Source organism: Balaenoptera musculus, chromosome X, assembly GCF_009873245.2.
Source record: "Balaenoptera musculus isolate JJ_BM4_2016_0621 chromosome X, mBalMus1.pri.v3, whole genome shotgun sequence".
NCBI lineage: Eukaryota > Metazoa > Chordata > Mammalia > Artiodactyla > Balaenopteridae > Balaenoptera > Balaenoptera musculus.
Window position 1 is genome coordinate 2184633 of NC_045806.1, and position 22904 is coordinate 2207536.

At 50.8% G+C, this 22904-nt stretch overlaps 1 protein-coding gene across 2 annotated transcripts in view; it reads right to left on the bottom strand.

Moving 5' to 3' along the window:
* PRKX (protein kinase X-linked) overlaps positions 1-16779 on the bottom strand; it is an 88369-nt gene extending 71590 nt beyond the window's left edge. Inside the window, exon 1 of one of the 2 annotated variants that reach the window (XM_036839718.1) lies at positions 16261-16779. In XM_036839718.1, the coding sequence (XP_036695613.1) occupies positions 16261-16426 (166 nt within the window). In that variant the 5' untranslated portion in view covers positions 16427-16779. The remainder of the gene's footprint in view (positions 1-16260) is intronic. The other variant, XM_036839717.1, reaches the window with a different exon arrangement.
* Between the last annotated feature and the right edge of the window lie 6125 nt (positions 16780-22904).

The following is a 22904-nucleotide window of genomic DNA, read 5'->3' on the forward strand; positions in this document are numbered from 1 at the left end:
GTTGACAGACTCCCCCGTAGTCTATGACGTGTGCAATAGCGTTATGTCTAAAAAACAATGTACAGACCTTTGTTTTAAAATAGTTTCTTGCCAAAAACTGCAAACCATCCTCCGAGCCTTCAGGGACCCGTCGTAGTAACATCAAAGTTCCCTGGTCACAGATACCATCACACATATAATCACAATGAAAACGTTTGAAATATGGCGAGAATGACCAAAATGTGACCCAGAGACACAAAGGGAGAAAATGCTGTTGGGAAAATGGCCCCGACAGGTTTGCTCGAGGCGGGGCTGCCACAAACTGTCAATGTATAAAAAACGCGGCATCTGTGAAGTGCAATAAAGCAAGCTATGCCTGTGTATACATATATTTAAAACTATAACTTTCACTGCATCTTCTCAAGGAAGATGTAGTTTGTCTTCTGCTGACAAGCTCAATCTTACCATCAGTGAAGATGTTTTGCCCGTTTGAAAGTGTTTTGTTATGAAATCCTCAAGTACCCATGAGAATATGGTTCATATAGAAACAGAAAAGATGCTATAAGGGGTCCGTGTGGAAAACGCAACCAGAGATGTTTAGAAAATAGCAGCTGAGAGTCAATCACTTTTGGAAAATATACATATGCCTCTGGACATTTACTTACACTAGGGAAAGGAGGTCTTCTTGACGTGTAATTTATCTCAGGTGTCATAACGAATTAGGGGACAGCCGAGAATTTTATTAAAGAGCTGTTTCCATTGGTATCACTAACAGTGTCTGAGAAATCACTTAAAAACGATCCTGAGGTACTGGCACACCAGAAGGAAGGAATTCTGATGTCTGATTTTGTTTACCTATACGACTGCTGAGATTCTTAAGTGTGTAAGCTGTGCTGTCCAATGCAGTAGTTAACATACACATGTGGCTTATTTAAAGTCCAATGAAGTGAGGTTGAATCCAATAAGGAAGTTGGTGATGACCCAGCAATCCCACTCCTGGGCATATATCCAGACAAAACTGTAATCCAAAAAGACACATGCACCCCTACGTTCATAGCAGCACTATTCACAATAGCCAAGACATAGAAGCAACCTAAATGCCCGTCGACAGAGAAATAGATAAAGAAGATGTGGTACATATATACAATGGAATATTACTCAGCCATAAAAAAAGAATGAAATCATGCCATTTGCAGCAACACGGATGGACCTAGAGATGATCATACTAAGTGAAGTCAGTCAGACAGAGAAAGACAAATATCATACGATACCACTTATATGTGGAATCTAAAATACAACACAGATGAACTTATTTACAAAACAGAAATAGGCTCACAGATATAGAAAACAGACTTGTGGTTGCCAAGGAGGAGGGGAGGTGGGGGAGGGATGGATTGGGAGTTTGGGATTAGCGGATGCAAACTATCATATATAGGATGGATAAACAACAAGGTCCTACTGTAGAGCACAGGGAACTATATTCAATATCCTGTGACAAACCATAATGGAAAAGAATATATATATATATATATGTATAACTGAATCACTTTGCTGTACACCTGAAACTAACACAATATTGTACATCAACTATACTTCAATAAAATAAATTTTGAAAAAAGAAGCTGGTACATCAGCTGGTCACCATAGCAACAGAGATTATAGGACATGGTCCTCCTGGCACCAAGTTCTGTTGGACCATGCTGCTCTAGAGAATCCAAGAACAAGAGAAGTTTGCTATGAGAGAATCCAGGAGAGGCGGATGAGTCAAGAACTGGGTATACGAACATGCTGAACTAGTCCTGCTGAGTCTACTCCGGAGCCTGGCTCATGTGCATAATAGGGCTGAGGCCACCATACTGCTCCCCAACTACGTGAATCATCCTTATTTCATGATAGGGGGGGAATCAGGACTCAGCCCGAAACTTATCCTTGGTAACAGAACACAGTACTAAAGTTGCATAATAGTCTTCACAAGGTTTAGACCATTCACGTGATAGTTAACGGAAAGCATGGATCCTGCTGAAATATCCCCCAGCTGACCAACCGCTGGGCTCTCGGAGCACAAGAATCTCTCTTCTTCTAAAGCCCCCGACCCTGATCCTTGTCTCGTCTCTCTCTAGCTGATCACATCCCTGAGAGGTGACCCTTCAGTTCTTCAAACTGACCTCACGCTTTGAACTCTCGCCAGGGTGACCGACCGCCAGCAACACATCCATTCTTCCAGGGTCTGGCTGGACAAATATTCTGGGGTCCCTACTGTGCCCCAGGGTACAGAGTGATACAGAGTGTGGTAGACATAGACCCAGGCCACGTTCAAGCCCCTCAATGTCCACTTCAGAGCCCCCCACGCTCAAAGCAGCGCCTCTCAAACTCTCTGATCTCAGGATTTCTGGATGTGCTAGAAATCTATCAAGAACCCTGAGAGGCGTTTGTTGGTGTGGGGCTTGGGGGAGCCTCTCGATAGCAGCCATAGTAACAAGTAAAACAAAAACACAGAAAACACAAGAGCCCTCAAGGATGCATTTCACTGGTGGTCAAAGAGACAACCATCATCACACGTCAGGTGGCCACTGGAAACTCCACCCAACACTCATGCGAGAAGGAGAGAGGAAAAAAAAAGCAAATAATGCTTTCGTATTCTTACAAAAGTCGTAGTGACCTCATAGAGTCCCATAAGGAACTCCCATGGGCCCCAGGACCCCACTTTGCGAACCACTTTCATCTCAGCTATGGACCGACCTTAGCAACCCATCGCGTAACCGATGCAGTCTTTCAAAAGGCATTTCGTTCTGCCTCTTAAATAGACTATTTCGCAAGAGCCAGCATTTTCCAAACAGGATAAAGAAATATTTTTACAGTCTTTTTAGTTTAGGCTCTGCAAAGGAGACATATTTTGAATGACTATGTTAGGTATTACAATCCGCCCTTTTCATGCTCATTTAGTATCTATTTTGTGATCATTTAAGAGCTCACGGCACTAAATACAGGCATTCTGAAAACCTGAACAAGTGACACATAATCAAATATAACTGTCTCCCATTCAGAGTCTTTCTGATGATTCCCACTTCAAACCACAACCTTGTCACCAAGATCAAAGGTGTCATTTGAGAATTTGACAAAGACCCACTTTCCCTCAACAATCTTCCTCCAGGATTTCCTACCTGTCAAGGATATCCAATTCCCATAGCATAACCCTCATTCCCCAAAGACTAAGGACGGAGGCCAGGGGGTCTGGAAGGGAGCGACCTAAGGGTCCCCAGGAGTCACCTAAAAGTCCCCCGTGGCCCCAGGCTGGGGTAAGCATCCACCCTTCATCTTTGCGCGATACAGGCGAACCACGTCCTGGGAGAGCACATGGAATCCAAACATCTACTAAGAAGACAAAAACGTGTGTGTCTCCCAATGCCCGTGCCTGAGTCTTGCCCAACTAGAGCCAGAGAACATGTTCATAACCCAAAGTACACTGTTCTACAAGCCCGGGCACGGCCACTCCAGGCAAGGTCAGGACAGCCAGAGACCTGTTTCAAAGGGCAATGCCATGCCAGCCACTTGGGAAGTCAAGTTTAATGCTGGCAACAAGTAAAATCGATAGAAAGACAGTGTCTCCATTCCTCAAGAGCCTTGATAAAAGCTGCTCACTCCGCCTTGATGGCCCTCCTGCAAATCTGCATTCCTTCAAGAATCCACATGCAAGACTCCTGCTGTCTGTGCTACTGAGTGATTCCTGGGCTGGGCTGGTGTCCTCATTTTATACGAATCCTGCCTTCTACTTTCCTATCACTGTGTGATGTTTGTCACAATTCATTACTCTTTTCTGGGCTGCAAAGGAAGCAGCCTGGAACCCGGACCGTCAGAGGTTGCACTGTTTCCAGAACAAAAACATTCTAAAGGGACAATTCACAAACCACCTTCTGGGGCACACTCGGGACCGTCTACCTAGGAACTACCTGCCCTGCTGACTTAACAGGAAGGCCAGGCAGCAAGCCTGGCAACAGGAGATGGCTCTTCCCACCCAAAGAGGTGGCCGGTCTCAGGTTTCATCAGAGTATTTGTCAACGTCCGAAGAATTGGAGTGTTTTCAACAGCCCGAAGGGTTCTCACCCCCTCAGCCAAAAACTTGCCAGTGCACATGGGTGTGTGCACAGCCGTGTATGCACTAGCGCAGGGAGAAACAGAAGCACAGAAAATCACTGGATAACTACAGAAAGAAGTCGCTTTCCCCTTTTACAAAGGTAGGCGATCTCCCACCGATAACCCAGGAGGGAAAGAGCTCAGTCCACACACCCACCCCACCCCCCAACCCTTCCCACGGACGGTTTCGCCAATGCCATCCCAAGTTCTAGACGGGGACTGTAAAGCTGATGTCTGAACGAGGACGGCGCCCTCCTTTTACGTTTGCTTTTAAGGAAGCCGAGCAGCTGTCCTGAAAGGCGCTGCACTTAGAAACAGGCTTCTGGAGCAGGTGGGCGCTGACTCGTTTCTCTCCATGCTTATTTCTGCGGCTTGTTCCCCAGGGAAGCAGCTGGGGGTGTCCATTCGTGGACGGGGAACTGTCACGAAGGCAGCAGCAGCTGGGAGAGGGAAGCAAACCTGCAAGAGGGTCAACCAGCCACAGTGCATAGAACGCAAGACCCCCCCCAACGACCAAGATGAGGCGGTGAGCCTTTGGGCTGCCCTGGGGTGGTGGGAAAAGATGACGCCGGCTTAGCAGTTCCCCTGGGTCACGATTCTGTTTCTTCCACGGCCCTCTGGGATGCTCAGAGGGGCAGCCCAGAATCTCAATCAAAATACAACACTTTACTACCAGGAAAAGTAAATAAAGACCAAAAAAAGAAAGAAAGAAAAAAAAAAACAACAACACAAAGAAGAGTAACATAAACCAAAAGCAAGCAGAAATAAAGACCTAACCCGGGTCTTTGTGTTAGGTCTTCAGTAACTTTACAAGCAGAAAGCAATGAAATTGAAAACAAGAGACTTCCCTGGTGGTCCAGTGGTTAAGACTCCACGCTTCCACTGCAGGGGGCATGGATCTGATCCCTGGTCAGGGAACTAGATCCCCTATGCCGTGCCTAAGACGCAGCGCAGTGAAATAAATACTAATAATAAAAGAAAACAAGAAAGCAATAGAGAAAAAATAATCAGGGCAACAAGAAGCTGCTGCTTTGACCCAAATCAATACAATAGATACCTCAGAATCTGTCACCAGAAGAACATGCTAACTAATCTTCTGCAGGATCAACTAAATGAATGTCTTCACGAGTAAAATCACTGCCAACAATAACTATTTATATTCAAGGATCCAATACTCTGACTCACTGGTGCTTTGTTTTTTTCTGGGTAAACGTTTTTTTCCCTTAAGGTGTAAGGATAACTGGAAACTAGCACCCAGGCAGAATTTCCAAAAGAGGAAACTCTAGATAGTTGGCCTTCTGGATGCCCATTCGATCTGGGGGGGGGGGGGAACGGGGGGGACACTCCAAGCTAGAGTTTTCAATCTGTGCTGATTTTTTTTGGAGTCGTCCCCAAACATAAGCTGGCTAACTACCCACCTCTCCCCGCTCCCCGCTAGCCCCCCACCCCCCGACTGCACAAACCCAGGCAAAAGCAGGCGTGGGCACACAAAGCCCTGCCTCTGTCTGCCCCTCCAACCTCAGACCCCAGGTGCCCTCAGCATTACAAAGGCCGTCCTCTGAGCAGCAGAGCCCTGCCGGCCCCACCCAACCCTCAGATCCGCCCGGTCTGGTCTTTTGTTCGGTGAAGTGGCTCCCGAGATAATGATCCAGCAGGGTGAAATCATCAACCGAATTAACTGTCAACTGTTTTACAGGAACCCTGGGGAGGTTGCCCTCCAAACGCCTTCCAGGAGCCGCCTCATCAAAAACGTGTCCAAAGGAGCCACGTTGAGAGAATGCATATAGAGAGCAGCTCACGACATGGGAGCGCTGGGTGCAATGATGTTCAGCAACTCATGCGTCTGAGCAGGGGCTCTGGGAGACGGTTTGTTTTTCCTGTAACTGGAGAAAAAGCCAGCGTGAATTTCCAAATGGTAAGTGGGGTGAACAGACGTGCAAGGTGCCGAAGGTGGGTCTTTTTTTCAAGCATGGAATCACCTAGTGGGAGGGGACCTTGGACGCCCAGTCTAGTCTCGACAGTCGTCCTCGACGGAGCAGGAGGCAATGGGCCAAGCAGGTGTTGGGGAGGCCACGGCAGCACCTGGCACGAAATAAAGGCTGGAAGGACGGCCCAGAGGGGTCCGACAGGAGCCCCTACGTGGGGACAAGGTGACTCCCAGGACGGGTGACAGCCACCCACGTGGAGAGTGTCCCCTTCATGTTCCTACGCCCCAGGGGAGCAGGACCCGGCCGTGCCAGAGGAGAAAAGGACCTGCATCCTAGAACACACGCCCTCACTCCCTCCGCGGCCTTGGCTGATACAGGGCGTTCCAATGGGACGAGCCTCGGGGACCCTCAGGACGCTTGACTGGAGTTCTCGATGGATAACTTCAAGGGCACTGAAGAGCTATGTGTAACATACGCTCCTATTTGGACGCGACCCAGATGCCAAGCGGACGTTTACCTAAGTGCCGTAAGGATGTAGCAAGAGATGCAGTATCCTTTGCACCCAACCCAGCGTACATCGGAGATCCCTCCTCCCCGTGAAACGCAGGGCGGGAATGACGCTCCTGGAATTAGGAGCTGCTTAGACACATTCGTAGTGTTGCTTTTATTATTCTTCCAAGGGTAACCTCGGCGGTGGGGGGAGACTGCCGAGTTCCTCAAAAGAGAAGATAAATAAACGTACCCGTGTTGTCCAATCAACCAACATGCTCAAGCCTCCTGGAGAACAATCCGCCCGCCACCACCTTTACCTCCCGCCTCCAGGTGGACGCAAGCTTCGTTTCTGGGATTCCACGTGGCTAACGGCACCTGCCTCCACGTGGGTCACAGCCGTGTGTCTAAAGGTCCATCCTGGGGCCAGAAGCTCCTCGAAGGTATAAGGCTTTGTCATCTCATCTTGGAGCAGTCCCGTCACTGGGGTTTCTCTTGCAACACGAGAACTGGTGCTGCTTGCCCGGGGAGGTGGCAGTTAGTGGTGACACCATTCCAGCCCCTCAAAAGAGGGCACAGATGTGACAGCCTCAGGTAACTCATTAATCCCTTCCCCAGCGTGCACACGCACGCGCACACACACACACGATTTCCAGCCCCATCTGTTGGTCAGTGGATCTCCCATTTCTCCTCCCAGGTAGTAACGGAAGAGCTTTTTATTATTACTGCGGTCCCTCCATTTGTGGAAGTCAATGCCGCCAGACCAGGGCTGAGGCCAGGCTGAGCACAGCCATCCACCCGTCACGTTCTCCAAAGCGGTGCCGTGTCTCAGGTGAGGCGTACACAGTAGATTAGAAGAATCGGTGCACGATACACAGAGTAAGATGTCCTTGTCCTGATCCCCAGAACCTGGGGGCATGTTCGTTTACATGGCAAAGGGGAATTGAGTTTCAAGGTGCCAACCACAGAGGTGAATCAGCAGAGCCTTAATAGGGAGATGCCCCTGTGTTAGTTGGGTGAATCCAGTGGAATCAGCAGGGTCCTTAGAAGTATCCGAGAGAAACAGGAGAGAAACGGCATGAGAAGGGTTTGACCTGACAACAACGTCTTCAACGACAAAGGAAGATTATCATAAACAAAGGAATGCGGGCGGCTTCTAGAAGCTGGAAAAGGCAAGGAAACGAATTCTCCCCTGGAGCCTCCCAAAGGCACACAGCCCTGCCCACACCTTGGTTTTAACCCAGCCATACTGGGAATTCCCTGGCGGTCCAGTGGTTAGGGCTGGGAGCCTTCACTGCCGAGAGCACGGTTCAGTCCCTGGTGGGAGAACTAAGATCCTGCGAGCTGCACAGCACGGCCCAAAAAGAAAGAAAGAAAGAAAAAAAAACCAGTAATACCACTTCCAGACTCCTAACCCTTGGAAATGCAGGTTAATCAATGCATGTTGTTTTAAGCCACTGAGTTTGAGGTCATTTGTTACAGTAGCCAAAAGGTGGGGAAGGCCATGAGAGAGATCACAACAGGAGACCAAGGGAAGGGGAGCTGGCACTGGGCTTCCTGTGCGGGCCCAGCCCTGCCCACCCCCCCGGCTCCCTGACTCCGGAGTCAGAACAAGGAGATGCTCTGAGCATCGGAGGGGCAGATGCACGACAGGTACGCCGAAAGGAGCGAGCGCCAAATCCGTGCAAAGACACTATCGTGTGTCCTGGAAAACGAGATAAGACTGTGTTTGGAAAAGATGATGAAGGTGATGATGATGATGGTGGTGATGATGGTGATGGTCATGATGGTGGTGGTGGTGATGGTGGTGATGATGATGATAAAGGTGGTAGTGATGATGGTGGTGATGATGGTGATGATGGTGGTGGTGATGATGGTGATGATGAAGGTGATGATATTATGGTGCTTACCTTGGTTCCAATCAGCCAAATCCACCTGGGGTGAGGCTCAACTAGTGCATCATGGGAACTCCAAAGAGGCTGAGGTACCATATGATGTATTAAAAGGTTCATGGTGTTATGGGCTGAATTGTGTCCCCCCACCTAAACAATTTCGTCTTGAAGTCCTAACCCCCAGCACCTCAGGATAGGGCTGTATTTGGAGATGGGGTCTTCACAGAAGTGATGAAGGTACAATGAGGTCACAAGGGTGGGTCCTGATCCCATAAGACTGGTGTCCTTATAAGAAGAGGAGATCAGGACCCAGACGCACACAGAGGGACGACCACGTGAGGACACAGGGAGGAGAGGGCCGTCTACACGCCCAGGAGAGAGGCCTCAGGAGGGACCAGCCCTGCCCACACCTGGATCTCAGTTTCCAGCCTCCAGGGCTGTGTGAAAATAAATTTCTATTGTTCAAGCCACCCAGTCTGTGGTACATTGTTTCTCTAAGCAAATGAATGCAACAGGAGAAACAAAATGGGGTCCATCCACACACTGAAATATGACTCAGCCATAAAAAGGAATGAAGCACTCACACAGGCTACCAGGATAAAATTCAAGAATGTGAAGCTCAGCGAGAGAAGCCAGACACAAAAGGCCAGACAGTGTATGATTCCATTGACGTGAAATGTCCAGAACACGCAAAGCCATAGAGACATGGGCTAGTGTTTGCCAGGGGCTGGGGAGTGATTGCTTAATGGGTAGAGAGTGTCCTTTGGGGGATGATGAAAATCTTCTGGAACCAGATACAGGTGGTGGTTGCACAACACTGTGCCACTGAATTGTTCACTTTAAAACAACCTTCTGTGAATTTCAATTAAACGAAAGTTCCCCGAGTGTCAGAAGTGATGCTGATGATGTTGGTGGAGGGTGGCAGGATGTGGCAGCAGGTGGCGGAAGGTGATGGTGATGATGTAGATAACGACAAAGACGTCTCCCAGGCAGATCAAACTAACCACGTCCCGAACGGTTCTCCTGGCCTTTTCCCCCAAACACTGCTCCATCCCTAACCCCCTCAATGTCTCCAAGGGGTGGCACAGCTTTCCAATCAGGTAACCCCCAAACCTTGGAGTTACCCCTGATTCTTGTCTCAGCCACTGTTAGGGACTGCATGTCTGTGTCTCCCCCAAATTCATACGGCGAAGCCCTAACTCCTGGTGGGACCGTACTTGGACATGTAACCTCTAAGGAGGTAATGAGGTCATATGGGTGGAGTCCTGAGCCAAGAGGGCACTTCCTTCTCTCCGCAGAGGCACCCAGGAAAGGGCGTGTGAGGACATGGCAAGAAGACAGCCATCTGCCAACCAGGAACCCTCTGGTCTCACCAGAAACCCAATCAGTCAGCACCCTGACCATCTGGGGAGAAAACCCCCAAATGCCCCGCCCTGCCTCACTCCCCCTGGAGGTCCCTGTGAAAAATCAAGGGAGATGTTTGTGCTCCGACCAGAACACTAGGTATGATCTTGAAAAAGTGAACCTTCCTTTCTCAGTTCTTTACTGTTCTTCCCAGCAAGAAAGAGCATTTGTAGTTTTCAAAGAAAAGAGGAAAAAGGGAAACGTTTTTAAATGGTGTGAAGGTGGTGACATGTGGGTGTTTGAAAAAAACAAACAAACTTGGGGGAAAATACCAAGAAGGCCCCAAGAAGTTGTTCCTGAGACTGAAGGAGATGTACTGAGAATCGTGAACACGTGTTTCTCAGGAAGAACATCGTGCTTACAAGCTTCAAGTGACCCCGGAAAGGGGAAGCTTGTGTCTGTGTCACGTGGTGTTTCTGCCCTTTTCTTCCAGTGACAGACATGGCCTCCTTGGTGGTCCCCAACTGTGGAGAGACCCATCCCAGAAGCAGGTCTGAGACCAGCATCATGGCGCCATGCCCTCATCCCCACGGGTGAGCCAAGTCGGGACAAGGAGGGTCGTCCCCAGATCCAGGGAGACAGGTGTCCTCCTGTAAGGAATCCAGGATGTGACGAGGTGAGGCTGGTGCTCCGGCAGCCACCTGCACCCCAAAGGCAGAAGCTCAGGAGGAAGAAGGCAGGGCGACATGTAAGGAGAAGTCAACCCAGTGTTATGGACTGCATGTCTGTGTCCCCCCAAATTCCCATGTTGAAGCCCTATCCCCCCTCCCCACCAATGTGACGGTATCCGGAGGTGGGTCTTTGTGAAGTAATTAGGATGAGATGAGGTCATGAGAGTGGGGTTCCCAGGATGGGATTAGTGTCCTTTTAAGAGCTTTCTACTCTCCACCATCTGAGCACACAGCAAGAAGACAGCCAGTGCAACCCAGGAGACTCTCACCAAAACCCAACCACGCTGGCACCTTGATCTCGAACTTCCAGCCTCCAGAACTGGGAGAAATCAATCTTGTGTTGTTGATAAGACACGCAGTGGACGGTATTCTGTTATGGCAGCTGGTGCCAATCAAGACAACAAGGTCGGGACGGATTCAAGATGGTGCCCCTTGGCCTGACCACATGGGAACTAACTCTGCCCCATCCAGCTCGGGGGATGACCTCTGTCAAACAGTGAGTTCTGCTTTAGCCGCACCCACATGCTGTGTGGGATGAGGACGCCCTAGGAAAATACATGTAACCCGGTGTCCTCCACCTCCAAAGATTTGGGGAAACCGCTTCATGGACCAAGCTGTAAAGCCACGTAGAAATCAACTCTGCAATCCTGTCTGGCAGGTGTATTAGTTTCCTGGGGCTCCCACAAACTGTGAGCTTAAAGCCACAGACATCCATCCTCCCCCATCCTGGGGACCAGACGTCTGAGGTCAAGGTGTCCCAGGGTCGCGCTCCCTCCAGAGACTCCAGGGGAGGGTCCTTCCCGCCTCTTCCAGCTTCTGGGGGCTCCAGGCGTCCCTGGGCTTGTGGCTGCATCCCTCCCGTCTCTGCCTCTGTCTTCCCGGGGCTTCTCCTCTGTGTCTGTGTCTCTCCTCGTCTGTGTCTTAGAAGGACCCTGTCATTGGATGTAGGGCCACCCTCCTCCAGGAGGACCTCGTCTCAGACCATTCACTTCATGACATCTGCAGAGACCCTGTTTCCAAACAAGGTCCCGTTGCCAGGTTCTGAGAGGACATGAATTTGGGGGGAGAAGGGGGACTCTAGCCGACCCAGCACAGCAGGTTCTGTGTGCACGTGTCTGTGACCCTGTCTCTCTCACTGACTTGCTCATTTCTCCTGGCTGGTCCTCACCTGATCCTTACCATCCTATACTTTCTATTCTCTGGCCCATTTTCCTTTTCTCCTCCTGCGCAGGGAACTACTGGCTCTGCATCTCCTAAGCTTCTCTTCCCAAAGTCCCACCCCTCCTCCCACCCCCGCCGTCCCCTTGGAGATGGAAAGTAAGAAAGCGGAGTGCGTAAGATGAACAGGACATGGAACAAGCAGATCCATGGAGACCAGAGAGCAGATGGGGGTTCCCAGCAGCTGGAGGAGCAGGAAACAGGGGGTGACTGCTCATAGATTTGGGGTCACCCTGAGGGGGCAGCAGACGAAAATGTTCTGGAACCTCACAGAGATGAGGGTCGTGCAACTTTGTGAATGTGTAAAGCACCACGGCATGGTTCCCTTTGAAATGGTTCCTTTTGTGTTATGTGAACTTCACTGCAATTTTTAAAAAATGAGAAGGAACAGGGACTTCCCTGGCGGTCCAGTGGTTAAGACTCCGTGCTTCCACTGCAGGCGGCTCGGGTTCGATCCCTGGTCAGGGAACTAAGATCCCACATGCCACCTGAAGTGGCCAAAAAACAAGTATAAGTTTTTTTTTTAAATGAGGAGGAACAGCCTGCAGGACTTCTGTAAGACGAAATATTCCTTTCTAGTATTTTCCGTAATTTTATAAAAAGAAATATTCTTTTCTCGTATTTTACCTAACTTTCCAAGTTCCTGTGATGCTCTTAAGTTGACACCACCATTCACACCCACTCAAGGTGAATCAGATTAAAAGGTGAACACAATTTTCTGGGTATCGCTACACAATAAGCAACGTTCCCTCCTAATGGCTTCTGTCAACATCGCCCCCGGGAGAAGTCATTCACGTGCAGTGGGAAATCTCCCCAGTTCAGAGGCGTGTTGCTCCTGTGATGGTTTGGGAGTCCAGGTGGGAGGAAGAAAAATTAGGGCCAGTTCTGGGGAACCAAGAGTGCACGAGAGAATCTTATCAGCAGGGAGGAAAATGAACTAAGAGACAACAGTGCAGGTTTAATTACTCACTACGGAAGGTCTCCTGGGTCTTAAGAAAATACAACTTTCTGACAGCGTGATGTGATAGTAAAAAAATACAGAGTGTCAGGCGTGAGCGCTTTTCTGTGGTCAGGGAATGAGCTTTGTGCCTTGATCTCAGTGCTGGTGGTTGCCCAGATGGATGTACAGGATAAAACGGCACAAAACTACACGCATGCCCCCTACTCACAAACTCAAAAGAGTTCCCATGAAAAGTGGGAGCACCGATTAAGGTCTGTGGTCTCTTAGCAGGATGGACCCCACGCCGGCGCACGTCCTGGTTTTGATATTGTGTGACACCTACAGAAGACGTCACGGGGGAAAACTTCATGAAGGGTGCATGGGCCTAGGTGCAGGTGTTGGAATCCCCCGTGTGCCTATCATTACTTCAAAACGTTTATCTTTAATAGCACCATTGTTCGTGCTCATAGCAAGAAATCAAGCTTGGTTACCGGGACCAGGAATGTGGACCAGGGGGCTGCACACCATTCCTTCTGTAACTGAGCCTGTTTTTCAATCTATGAATTCAGTTTGGCCGAGACAGGACCCAAGGTCCCTTCCACGCTCTTCAAAAAATGCCCATGAGATTTTTCACCAACACAAGCTGAGCTTTCTTCCAAGCTGTCTGAATTTGTGGAGAGCTAATCAACCTAGAACACGGACAACTTCCCATAGACAGTTTATCCAGGAGCACAGAATAAAGGCATCTGAGACCTTACTCGTCACTGACTCTCCTCCTTATTCTACCTCAAAGGTGTCATGGCCGCCCCGTGAACTGGGCCGTCTGCTTCCAGCTGGGTCTTGGTATCCTGGTGCCAACCCTCCTGGGGGTCCTGCCATCTGAACAGCCACTGCCGGTTTTGCTAAATCATGCAGAAGCACATCTGTGCCCACCTGCTGCGTTCCACCTGCGCTGCAACCGTCCTTGGGGGATTGTGAGTCAGCAATTCTGTCCCACGGGCGCCTCCCCCGGGGCCCAGCTCACAGGCAAAAGAAAAGGATGAAAAAAATGCCTGTTGGTGAGAAAAAGAAGAGCTCACACACCGGAGTGGAGATCAGACCAGGTGAAAATGCACAACTGTGTGAGGCCAGAACTTCAGGGTGGAGGACAAGCCCAGACAGCCTGGTCCTTCCACCCTGACTCATTCTGGAAGGCTCCAAGGGGGTGGGATTGTGGTATGTTAAGAAAGGCTGAGAGGTTTGTCGGGGTGGTTGTTTTGTTTTGTGTTTTGTGTGTGGGTTCGTTTCAAGTTGTGGAAAACAGCCTTGCTCAGCTGGAGAAATGCATACAGATGGCCTCAGACGATTCAGAGCCACTGGGGGTGCCTGTTTGCCATGGGGGACAGTTAGGAATGGGTCCAGGAGCAGTCAAAAGGGAACTTAAGTTTCCTGGGCCCGAAGCTTCGGATGAAGAGGCACCATGCTGGTCCCAACTGCGTTCTAACTGTGGGTAAAGAGCCCAACATAGCCCCTCACTTTTGTCCATGACACCTTATGGTCTAAAGTTACTGGAAACTCTAACACCTCTGATGGGTTTGGGATTTTTTAAAAGCTTATTCTTAGTTTCTTAGATTAACCATGCACAGATAAATCTGGAATATTAAAGTTAAAGTTCTGGCAAAAGGTGATTTTAAAAAGCCACCAAAGCTGCAAAGACACACACACACACACACACCCTGGGTCCCAGGCCCCTGCTGGTCCAACATCCTGAACATGTGTGACCTGGCTCTCCCTTCACCCCCTTGGAACCCACAGGAAGTTATCCTTGAAGAATAAGTATCTTCTTCATTAAGAAAAGGAAAGACAACTGGGGAGCTCATTTCCCCCCCACCCGGCCCTGCTCGGTCCCCAGAGGCAGTGACATTCTATTTTTAAGGACAAGATGGCTCACTGGGAACCCTACGCCCACTAGGCAGCACCCAAAGGGCCCCCAGGCAGCTGCAGACACCAGGCTACGTCACGTCCGCAGCCCACCCACCAGCCCATGCCCCGCCTGATGCCCTGGCACCTTTCACAATAGACTTGCTTAAGTGCCCAAAACAGATCCTGTTGCCAGCGCTGTGTGCCAAGGGCCGGCGGGTCCTCCACCAACTTTCCATTGTTGAATTGTGTTTCCACCTACCGGTGTGACTGCACTGGTCTAGGTTTCTATCCTCATCTCCTACCCTGCAAAACACAGCGAGCTTTTAAAGCAGCCCTTCAGAGCGCCCCAGAGGGAGGGAGGGAGGAAGAGACAGAGAAAAAGAAAGGGAGAGAGAAGATGAAGAAGATGAGACAGAGAGACAGAAAGAGAGAGAAAAACAGGAAAGGGAGAGAGAGATGGACAGAGAGAGAGAGAGAGAAAACGAAGGAGGAGATGGGCGAGAAGGCTTAGAGAGGAGGAGAGGAGAGAGGGAGGGTGCCTTCTGTCCCCTCCGTCCCAAGTCGGGTTTCCTAGTCCCAAACCAGGCTTCCTGGGCACCCCTTCCTCACAGCCAACTACACACGGGCAAAAGGCTACTGACGTTAAAGGGAAGGCTTCAAGGCCACTCTGAGTAGTTTTAATGCCACTCTGGCTGTGCCCCTTGGTCATATGAAGCCCCAAGCCATGCCCTTGAGGCCAATGCTTCCTCCCTTCCAAGAGAGGGTGGGTAAGGGCCCGAAAAAGTACCTGGGTACCCCTGCTCCAGGGTCATTTACGGTATGTGCCCCCTTCCCCACTGATTCTTTCCTGACAGGTTGGGACAACTCCCTTAGCAACAAAGAGTTGCTAAGAAGCCACAGGCTGGCTCGAGCCCCCAGCTTGAAGGCAGCGCCCTTGCGGAGTTGGGATATTCTGACCCACTCAGGGCGGCTTCCATACACCAACACGTTTTGGGATCCAAGCGCTCAGGGAACTGGAGACTTCACGTTTCCAGCTGCCTAGGAGTGGTCAGGCTCAAAGGAGGACGACAAAAAGGAAATCAGCGCCGGATAAAAGAAATGCCCAGTTCCGGATACACAGACGGAAAATACGGCAGGGTAAGGAAATGCGTAACTCACCCCCAATGCCGCCCCGCGCCCCTAAAACGCCACGGGACACCGGACCCCCCAGTTCCACATACGCTCTCAAGTCCAGGCGGGAGCGTCCCGACGCGGGGCGGAGGGGGAGCCTGGCCAAGGTGAGGTCTGCAGGGGTCTCCGCGACCGCCGCCGCCTCCGTCCCCGGGGGCCCCTGCCTGGGAGGGCGCGCGACGTCCTCAATGTGACGTGACCCCAACAAGTTCTGTGACGTCGGGGGGGCCCAGACACCGGGGAGGTTGTTGGGGGGCGGGCGGGAAGGTCTAAATCAGGAGACTTTGGAGGTGGGGGGCAGAGCGCCCGCAGGCGGGGAGGCTCTCGGGGGCCGAAGGAAGCCCTCCAAGTCTCGGGCCGTTCGGGGGACCCAGGGCGCAGGGGGAGCCCCGCGCGGAGACCCCGAGCAGGCGGGACCAGGCAGGGCCCTCCCCGGGCGGCGGCCGGGCGACCGCACACAAGCCTTTTGTCTGACGCCGGCTTCCCGGGCGGCGCCGAGCGCCCCAGCGGGCCGGGTCCCCGCGCGTCGCACTCACCCACGGTGGCCAGCGTGTCGAAGTCCTGCGAGCGGTAGGCGGGCGGCTCCGGCGAGGGCGCCCCGGGGCCGGGGAAGTGCGCGGGCGCGCCGTCGGGGGTCTCCCCCGAGCTCTCTCGGGAGTCGGCGTCCGCCGCGGCCGCCTTGGCCAGCCCGGGCGCCTCCATGGGGGCGCGCTCAGGTCCGGGGCGCCGGGCCGGGCCGGGGGGCGCGGGGGGCCGGGCTTCCCGGGACGCAGCCTCGGAGGGCGGCGCGGCGGCGGTGGCGGCATCAGCGGCGCCCACCCATGCGCGGCCCCCGCCTCCCGGTCGGCGGCCGGGCGCAGCTGGCGGCGCGGCGGGGACAATGGCGGGGCGCGGGGCGGCGCTCAGGGCAGGAGCGGCGGCGGCAGCCGGTGGGAGTAGCCAGCGGCCTCTAGGGGCGGGCGCGGCGCGGCCTGGGCGGGGGGCGCGGCCCGGGCGGGCGGGCGCGAGGCGGGGTCCTGGCCGCGGGCGCCCGGCCGCCTGTTCATCCCTCTCGTCCCGCGCCCGCCGCCGCCGCCGCGCGGGCGCTGCGTGCGCGCTGCTGGGGGGCCGGGCGGAAGCGGCCTGGGCGGGGCCGCGCGCTCCCTCCGCCCGCCCGGGCGCCGGCCCGGACTCTGCCCGCCCGGCTGGGGGCGTGGCCTGCGCCGCCGCGCCGCCGCGCCCCGCCCCGTCCGCGCCCCCGCCCCGGGACCTCAGGGCCCGGGCGCCAGGGGCCTCGCCCGCCATTCTGGGGCGGGCGCGGGCGGCGAGGTGCCCGCGCGGCCTCCGTGCCCCGGGGCGCCCCGGGGGTGGGGTCTCGGCCGAGCTCCCCCTGGAGACGCGCGGGCCTGTCCCCGCGCCCGCTGCGCCCCAGCCCGGAAGGCTGGGGGGAGGCGGGACCGGCTGGGGAGCGGGAGGGCGTGGTTCAAAGAAAAGTAAAGTTAAAACATAAAGCTGGAGTTGGAAGCGGATGGGGCGCGCTCCGCCGACCGCGCGGTGCCCGCGAGTCCCGGCGGGCGGTCGCCACGTCTGGCGAATAACCCCCGGGACCAAGGCCGCTCCCAGCCCTGGCTTGTTGGACTGCAGTCATGTAAGATACGCACCGTGGGGCAGGCGCGCAGCTGCGCTCCCGGAGCGTTTCTTGACAGCCTCCGATAAATCTTTTAATTATTTCAAAAGAACTATTTTTAAAAATACTAAGAGGCAGGTAACAATCAGAGAAGTACCAAATGCAGCGCATGCAACTTGCCGGGCCGCTGGTGTAAACACACCAGGGACGATTTCGGAAAGGAAACGCAGGACGGTCACAGACACACAGCGATAGCGTTTGGTTTTTCCTAATGGGAAGTGTGTCCCAGGCCGTCTTTGGTTATAGCTATACCCCCAAAATGTCGGGGCTGCATCTGAAATGCAAATGTACCTACACGGATCCGGCCACTGTTTTTCCGGGGATCTGGTTAAAGTGCTCTTTGGACCACAGCGGGCCGGGCAAGGAACGCCTGGAATCGGTCTTTCTGAGCAGCCCACAGGGCTATCCGGGCCGCAGGTCCGCGGACCACAGTCTGAGCAGCGAGAGGGCACCGTGCCTGCCCTACTGTTTGGCGGGATTCCAGCGATTCCGCCCTTGAAAGGGAGGGTCCTGCCCCTCAGTCCTCGGGTCGGCGTGGGGACGGTCTGTCGCAGAGGCCAGAACTTCAGAAAGGAGGCGTTTTACGGGGGACCAGGCCAGGCCTGCCTCGCTTGGCCAACTGGGAGGGGGTGACAGGAAATCAGAACCGGCTCTGGGTGTGGTGTTCTGGCCCCCGGCTGCCAGCCGCGCCCCAACCCTCCTCTGCACATTGTGGGTGGCTTTTTCCCCGGGCGAGACGCTTGCTCTCTGCTGGTTGCCAGATCTTGCTTGAGCTGGAATGCGAAAAATGCGCTCCAGGAGCGGGCCGCGTGCGCCCCAGCGGCTGCTTAGACAAGGGCTGGTCCCCTGCGCTCAGGCCACCAGGCCGTGCCCCGCGGAGGGGGCGACCGGGCCGGTCCACGCCGGGCAAGGGCGCGTCTCCACGCGGAGCGCGCGCCCGCTCCCCGCGGATGCGACCTTGTGACTGCGGTCGGGCTGGCTAATTAAGGTCGACGGTCAAGGCTAGGGTTTCACACCCAGTGAAAGGCACGCCTTGCCCTTCTAATGGCAGCCGGGGAGGAAAAAGTAACAGAGACGCTGGCAGAGTTAAACTCTGGGTGGCGGAGTGGATCTGACCCTTCCTCGCCCGCCCGGGGCTTGACCGCATGCCCACCTGTTCCTATAAATATCCCGGCGGGTTTCACAACACCTTGATGAACAAAGCCGCTTTCACCTGGAAGGCTCATAAAAATTCTTTGGAAACCACAGCATATTTCTTGAAAGGCAAAAAAGAAAAAAAGCCCTGCAAGCGAGGCATTACTGGGTCATTTGTACCGCCTTTGTGATGAGCATTCGGTGGTGATGGGGCAGGGAAATACCGAACTCTGTAACCCAGCGGACTAAATGCTCCCCGTACGCGGAATGAGCTCTAAAGTCAACGCCGAAACAGGTGTAGGCGGTGTTGAATAAGGGAGAGAGAAAAAGGGTGGTCCATGAGGGCAGCTGGACACTTCTTCTGGAATTGCATATATTTGTAAATATGTATGTCTATGAGTAGATACGTATATATGTGTGCGTGTGTATACTGAGTTAAAAAGTGTACAGTTGCCTTCACAAAGTTTACAATCTCTATATATTATTATATATATTACATTCCAATATGTTCTGATATATATTCTAAAATAAGTGTTTACCAGCCTTCACAGACTTTACAATTTATGTGTATAATAGATATTAAATATCACGTATTATATTCTAATCTATTCTGATACATGTTTTACAGTATATATTCTAAGCTATTTGATTATGTTCTAATATATATATTCCAAAAGAAGTGTTCAGCTGCCCTCACAGACTTTATATTTATATATATATATTAGATACTATTTATATCACATATATTCTAATCTATTCTGAATATATATTCTAATATGTTTTATTATATGTTCTAATATATATATTCCAAAAGAGGTTTTCAGCTGCCCTCACAGACTTTACATTTTTTTATGTATATATTAGATACTATTTATACTCCATATATTCTAATCTATTCTGAGATATATATTCTAATGTTTTATTATATGTTCTAATATATATATTCCAAAAGAAGTTTTCAGCTGCCTTCAGACGCTACAATTTATAAATAATATTAGGTATTATTTATGTGATATGACTACATTCTAATATATTCTGGAATATACATTCTAATATATTTTATTATATATTCTGATTCAGAGAAGTGTTCAGTTACAGGAATACGGTTTCCGATTTCCGTGGTTAGACTTTACTGTCAATCAGACGAAGCCATGGTTTAGTAGAAATAGCCTAGGTCATTTCTTGTGCTCAGTGATTTTGTTCCTATTTCTCAGGTGATCTGTTGCATAGCCACGTAGGGGGGTTTTGTGCTTTCATTCGTCACCAGTGAATGTTTTCCTGGCAAGGAGTGATGCAAATATTTATAAGCACTCACTTTTAGTAGGTTTGCAATCCTCTGCTTCTTCGTTTTCCCATGCCCGGACGGCCCTGTGGTAGGTTTGCGTTGGTTTAACGCGCTAGGAATTCGTGATAACCTAGTTAGTTGGCTACGTTCCAGGATTAGAATCCTGGGCGCTTCTGCCTCCACGGATGGACCTCTGCTGTCATGACGGGTCACAGATGATGGTACTTATTTTATCATTATGATCAGTACACCCACAGTCATCAGAGGCCTGCCCCGGTGGGAGCCCAGCTGAATCCCCACCACTCACAAAGCGTCTCCACGCACCCCAAGGGCTGTATTTTGGCGCCTGGCTCTCTAGAGATATTTTATGCAAAGCGGACCCCCTTTTCAAACAGCTTCAACTTCACTTGTTGAATAAGTGTTTGACCCAACGTACGTGGATAAGTTTTGACCTAGCAATGGCCTTCCTGCTGATGGAAATGAAGTTTTCACCATGGAGATGTCACACACACTGCCCTGGTTAGGGAGGTCATGGACCCCAAATGGGCTGAGAGCATTGAACTCATCCAAGGCAGAATCTTGGATGGTTAAATATGTGCACATTTGGGTAAAATCAAGCAATCCACCATCACTAAAATAAAACAAAACCCTAAGCCACCCTCTCTACAAACTGAAGTTTAAAAATCTGAAAAAGTACAAGGACATTTGACTGTCACACTGCTCTTATTCATGTATGGAGCTCCAACGTCTATGAATAATGTTTTTATACGTGTCTATTTACTCGGAGAATTTTCTTGAGAGATTTCAAAGGGAACTGTAGAGGAACGTGTTGAGAATAGACACACTGCCTGGGATAGACCAGCCTGTAATTAGAAGATGGTGCATTTATTCATCACCGAAGATATGCAGGAAAGTTTTTACTTGTCAGATGCTGAAGAGATTCATGGAAAATCTAAGCTGTGATGCTGGAGGAACACAGGTGGGTCATGCTTCCCGAAACGTGAATACATACGGTGGAAGGAAGCGTCCTTCATCCGAAAGAGAAGTTAACTTTCTGTGCCCCTGTGGCTGCTGTTTAACTGGATTTCTGAACTTGAACTTTAAAAGTCATATTTTATCCAAGGAATCATAGTGATGGTTAGAAAGTAAGGATGATTAGGAAGCAAATATGATGACTTAAGAGAGATTTCACCAAGGGCATCCATCATTCTGTTCCATCATATGTTAACGCGGTTTCCTTTCCCTACCTAAAATCTCAAGTTGTGAAAATGAATGAGTGGGGTGGACCCCGTGAGCCACGGTGACCTGCATCCTAGAATCCACAAACCAGACCTGTCACTGGGGTCAGGCGGTAATCAGTGTCCTTTTAGCTCATGTGCTAGTGTCCGGAGCTTTCCACGAATTCTAAGTACCACAAAGTAACATGAGAAAAATTATATCAAATCAAGTCGTATCTGTCTCTAGACATTATAAATAATATTCTAGTACCAGCTGTTATCTACTTTGGATTAAAAGCCTCTTTAGAGTCTCACCTTGTATGCTATTAAAAAGTACCACAAAGGGCTTCCCTGGTGGCGCAGTGGTTGAGAATCTGCCTGCCAATGCAGGGGACATGGGTTCGAGCCCTGGTCTGGGAGGATCCCACATGCCACGGAGCAACTAGGCCCGTGAGCCACAGCTACTGAGCCTGCGCATCTGGAGCCTGTGCTCCGCAACAAGAGAGGCCGCGATAGTGAGAGGCCCGTGCACCGCGATGAAGAGTGGCCCCCGCTCGCCGCAACTAGAGGAAGCGCACAGAAACGAAGACCCAACAGAGCCATAAATAAATAAATAAATAAATAAATAAATAAATAAAATTTTAAAAAAAAAGTACCACAAAGACATTACCACGAAAGAAAACTAAAATCCATTTCAGAAGGGCTAGATTTAAAGACGGGAGAAAAGTATAAGACAGGCTCAAGGCTGTGTTGTACAACACAGGGAATATAGCTAATATTTTACAATAACTGCAAATGGAAAGTAACCTTTAAAAATTGTATAAACATTTAAAAGTTTTTAATTAAATAAAATAAAAAATTTTAAAATAAAGAAGCGGGAAAACAAACTTAAAACAACAAGACTAGGGACTTCCCTGGTGGTCCAGTGGTTAGGAGTTTGTGCTTCCACTGCAGAGGGCACAGGTTCAATCCCTGGTCGGGGAGCTAAGATCCCCCAAGCCGTGTGGCATGGCCAAATAAAATAAAACAACAAGATTAGAAGATGATAGTGGAGCCAGTTTTCCAATCCCGGGATGGTCACAGGAGGACCTCCTCAACTTGATAGAGACGGAATCACAGGGGTAAACAGATAAACAGATCTGACAACCTAAAAATGTAAGAACATTATGGAATTATCAACAAAATAAAAACACATTTACAACAAGAATGCAACGTGCCTAAGAAAAGTACATGAGCGAAACTGATATATGTTCAATGGGCATTAACAGACAACCCAAAAAAGGGCATAGCTACGGGTCATTCACACAGGGAGGAAACAAAAAATCTTTAAAATAACTAATAATCAAAGAGACTGGACTGAGAACAAATGTGATGGCTTTTTTCTTTCTTTTTTTTTTTTAAATCCACCTGACGTCGTATAGGTGAAATGTTCCATGCTAATGAGGGAATTCTTATACATTTTTGGTTGTAATGCTACGAAATGATCATATGTTTTGGTGCAGTCATTCTATGTCTAGAAATGTACTTTTCAGAATTAAATTTGGAAAATATCAAAAGCCTCATGATCAGAGTTACCCATGATTATGGGATGAATTGTGCTCCGCAATCTCACACAAGTTCAAATGTAGAAGTCCCAACCCCCAGGACCTCAGAAAATGAGGCTGGATTTGGAGATGGGGTCTTTAAAGAGGGGATGAGGGTACAATGAGGTCACAAGGGCGGGTCTTGATCCCATAGGACTGGTGTCCTTATAAGAAGAGATCAGGACACAGACACACACACACACACAGGTACGACCCTGTGAGGACACAGGGAGAAGACAGCCGTCTACACGCCCAGGAGAGAGGCCTCAGGAGGAACCAGCCCTGCCCACACCTG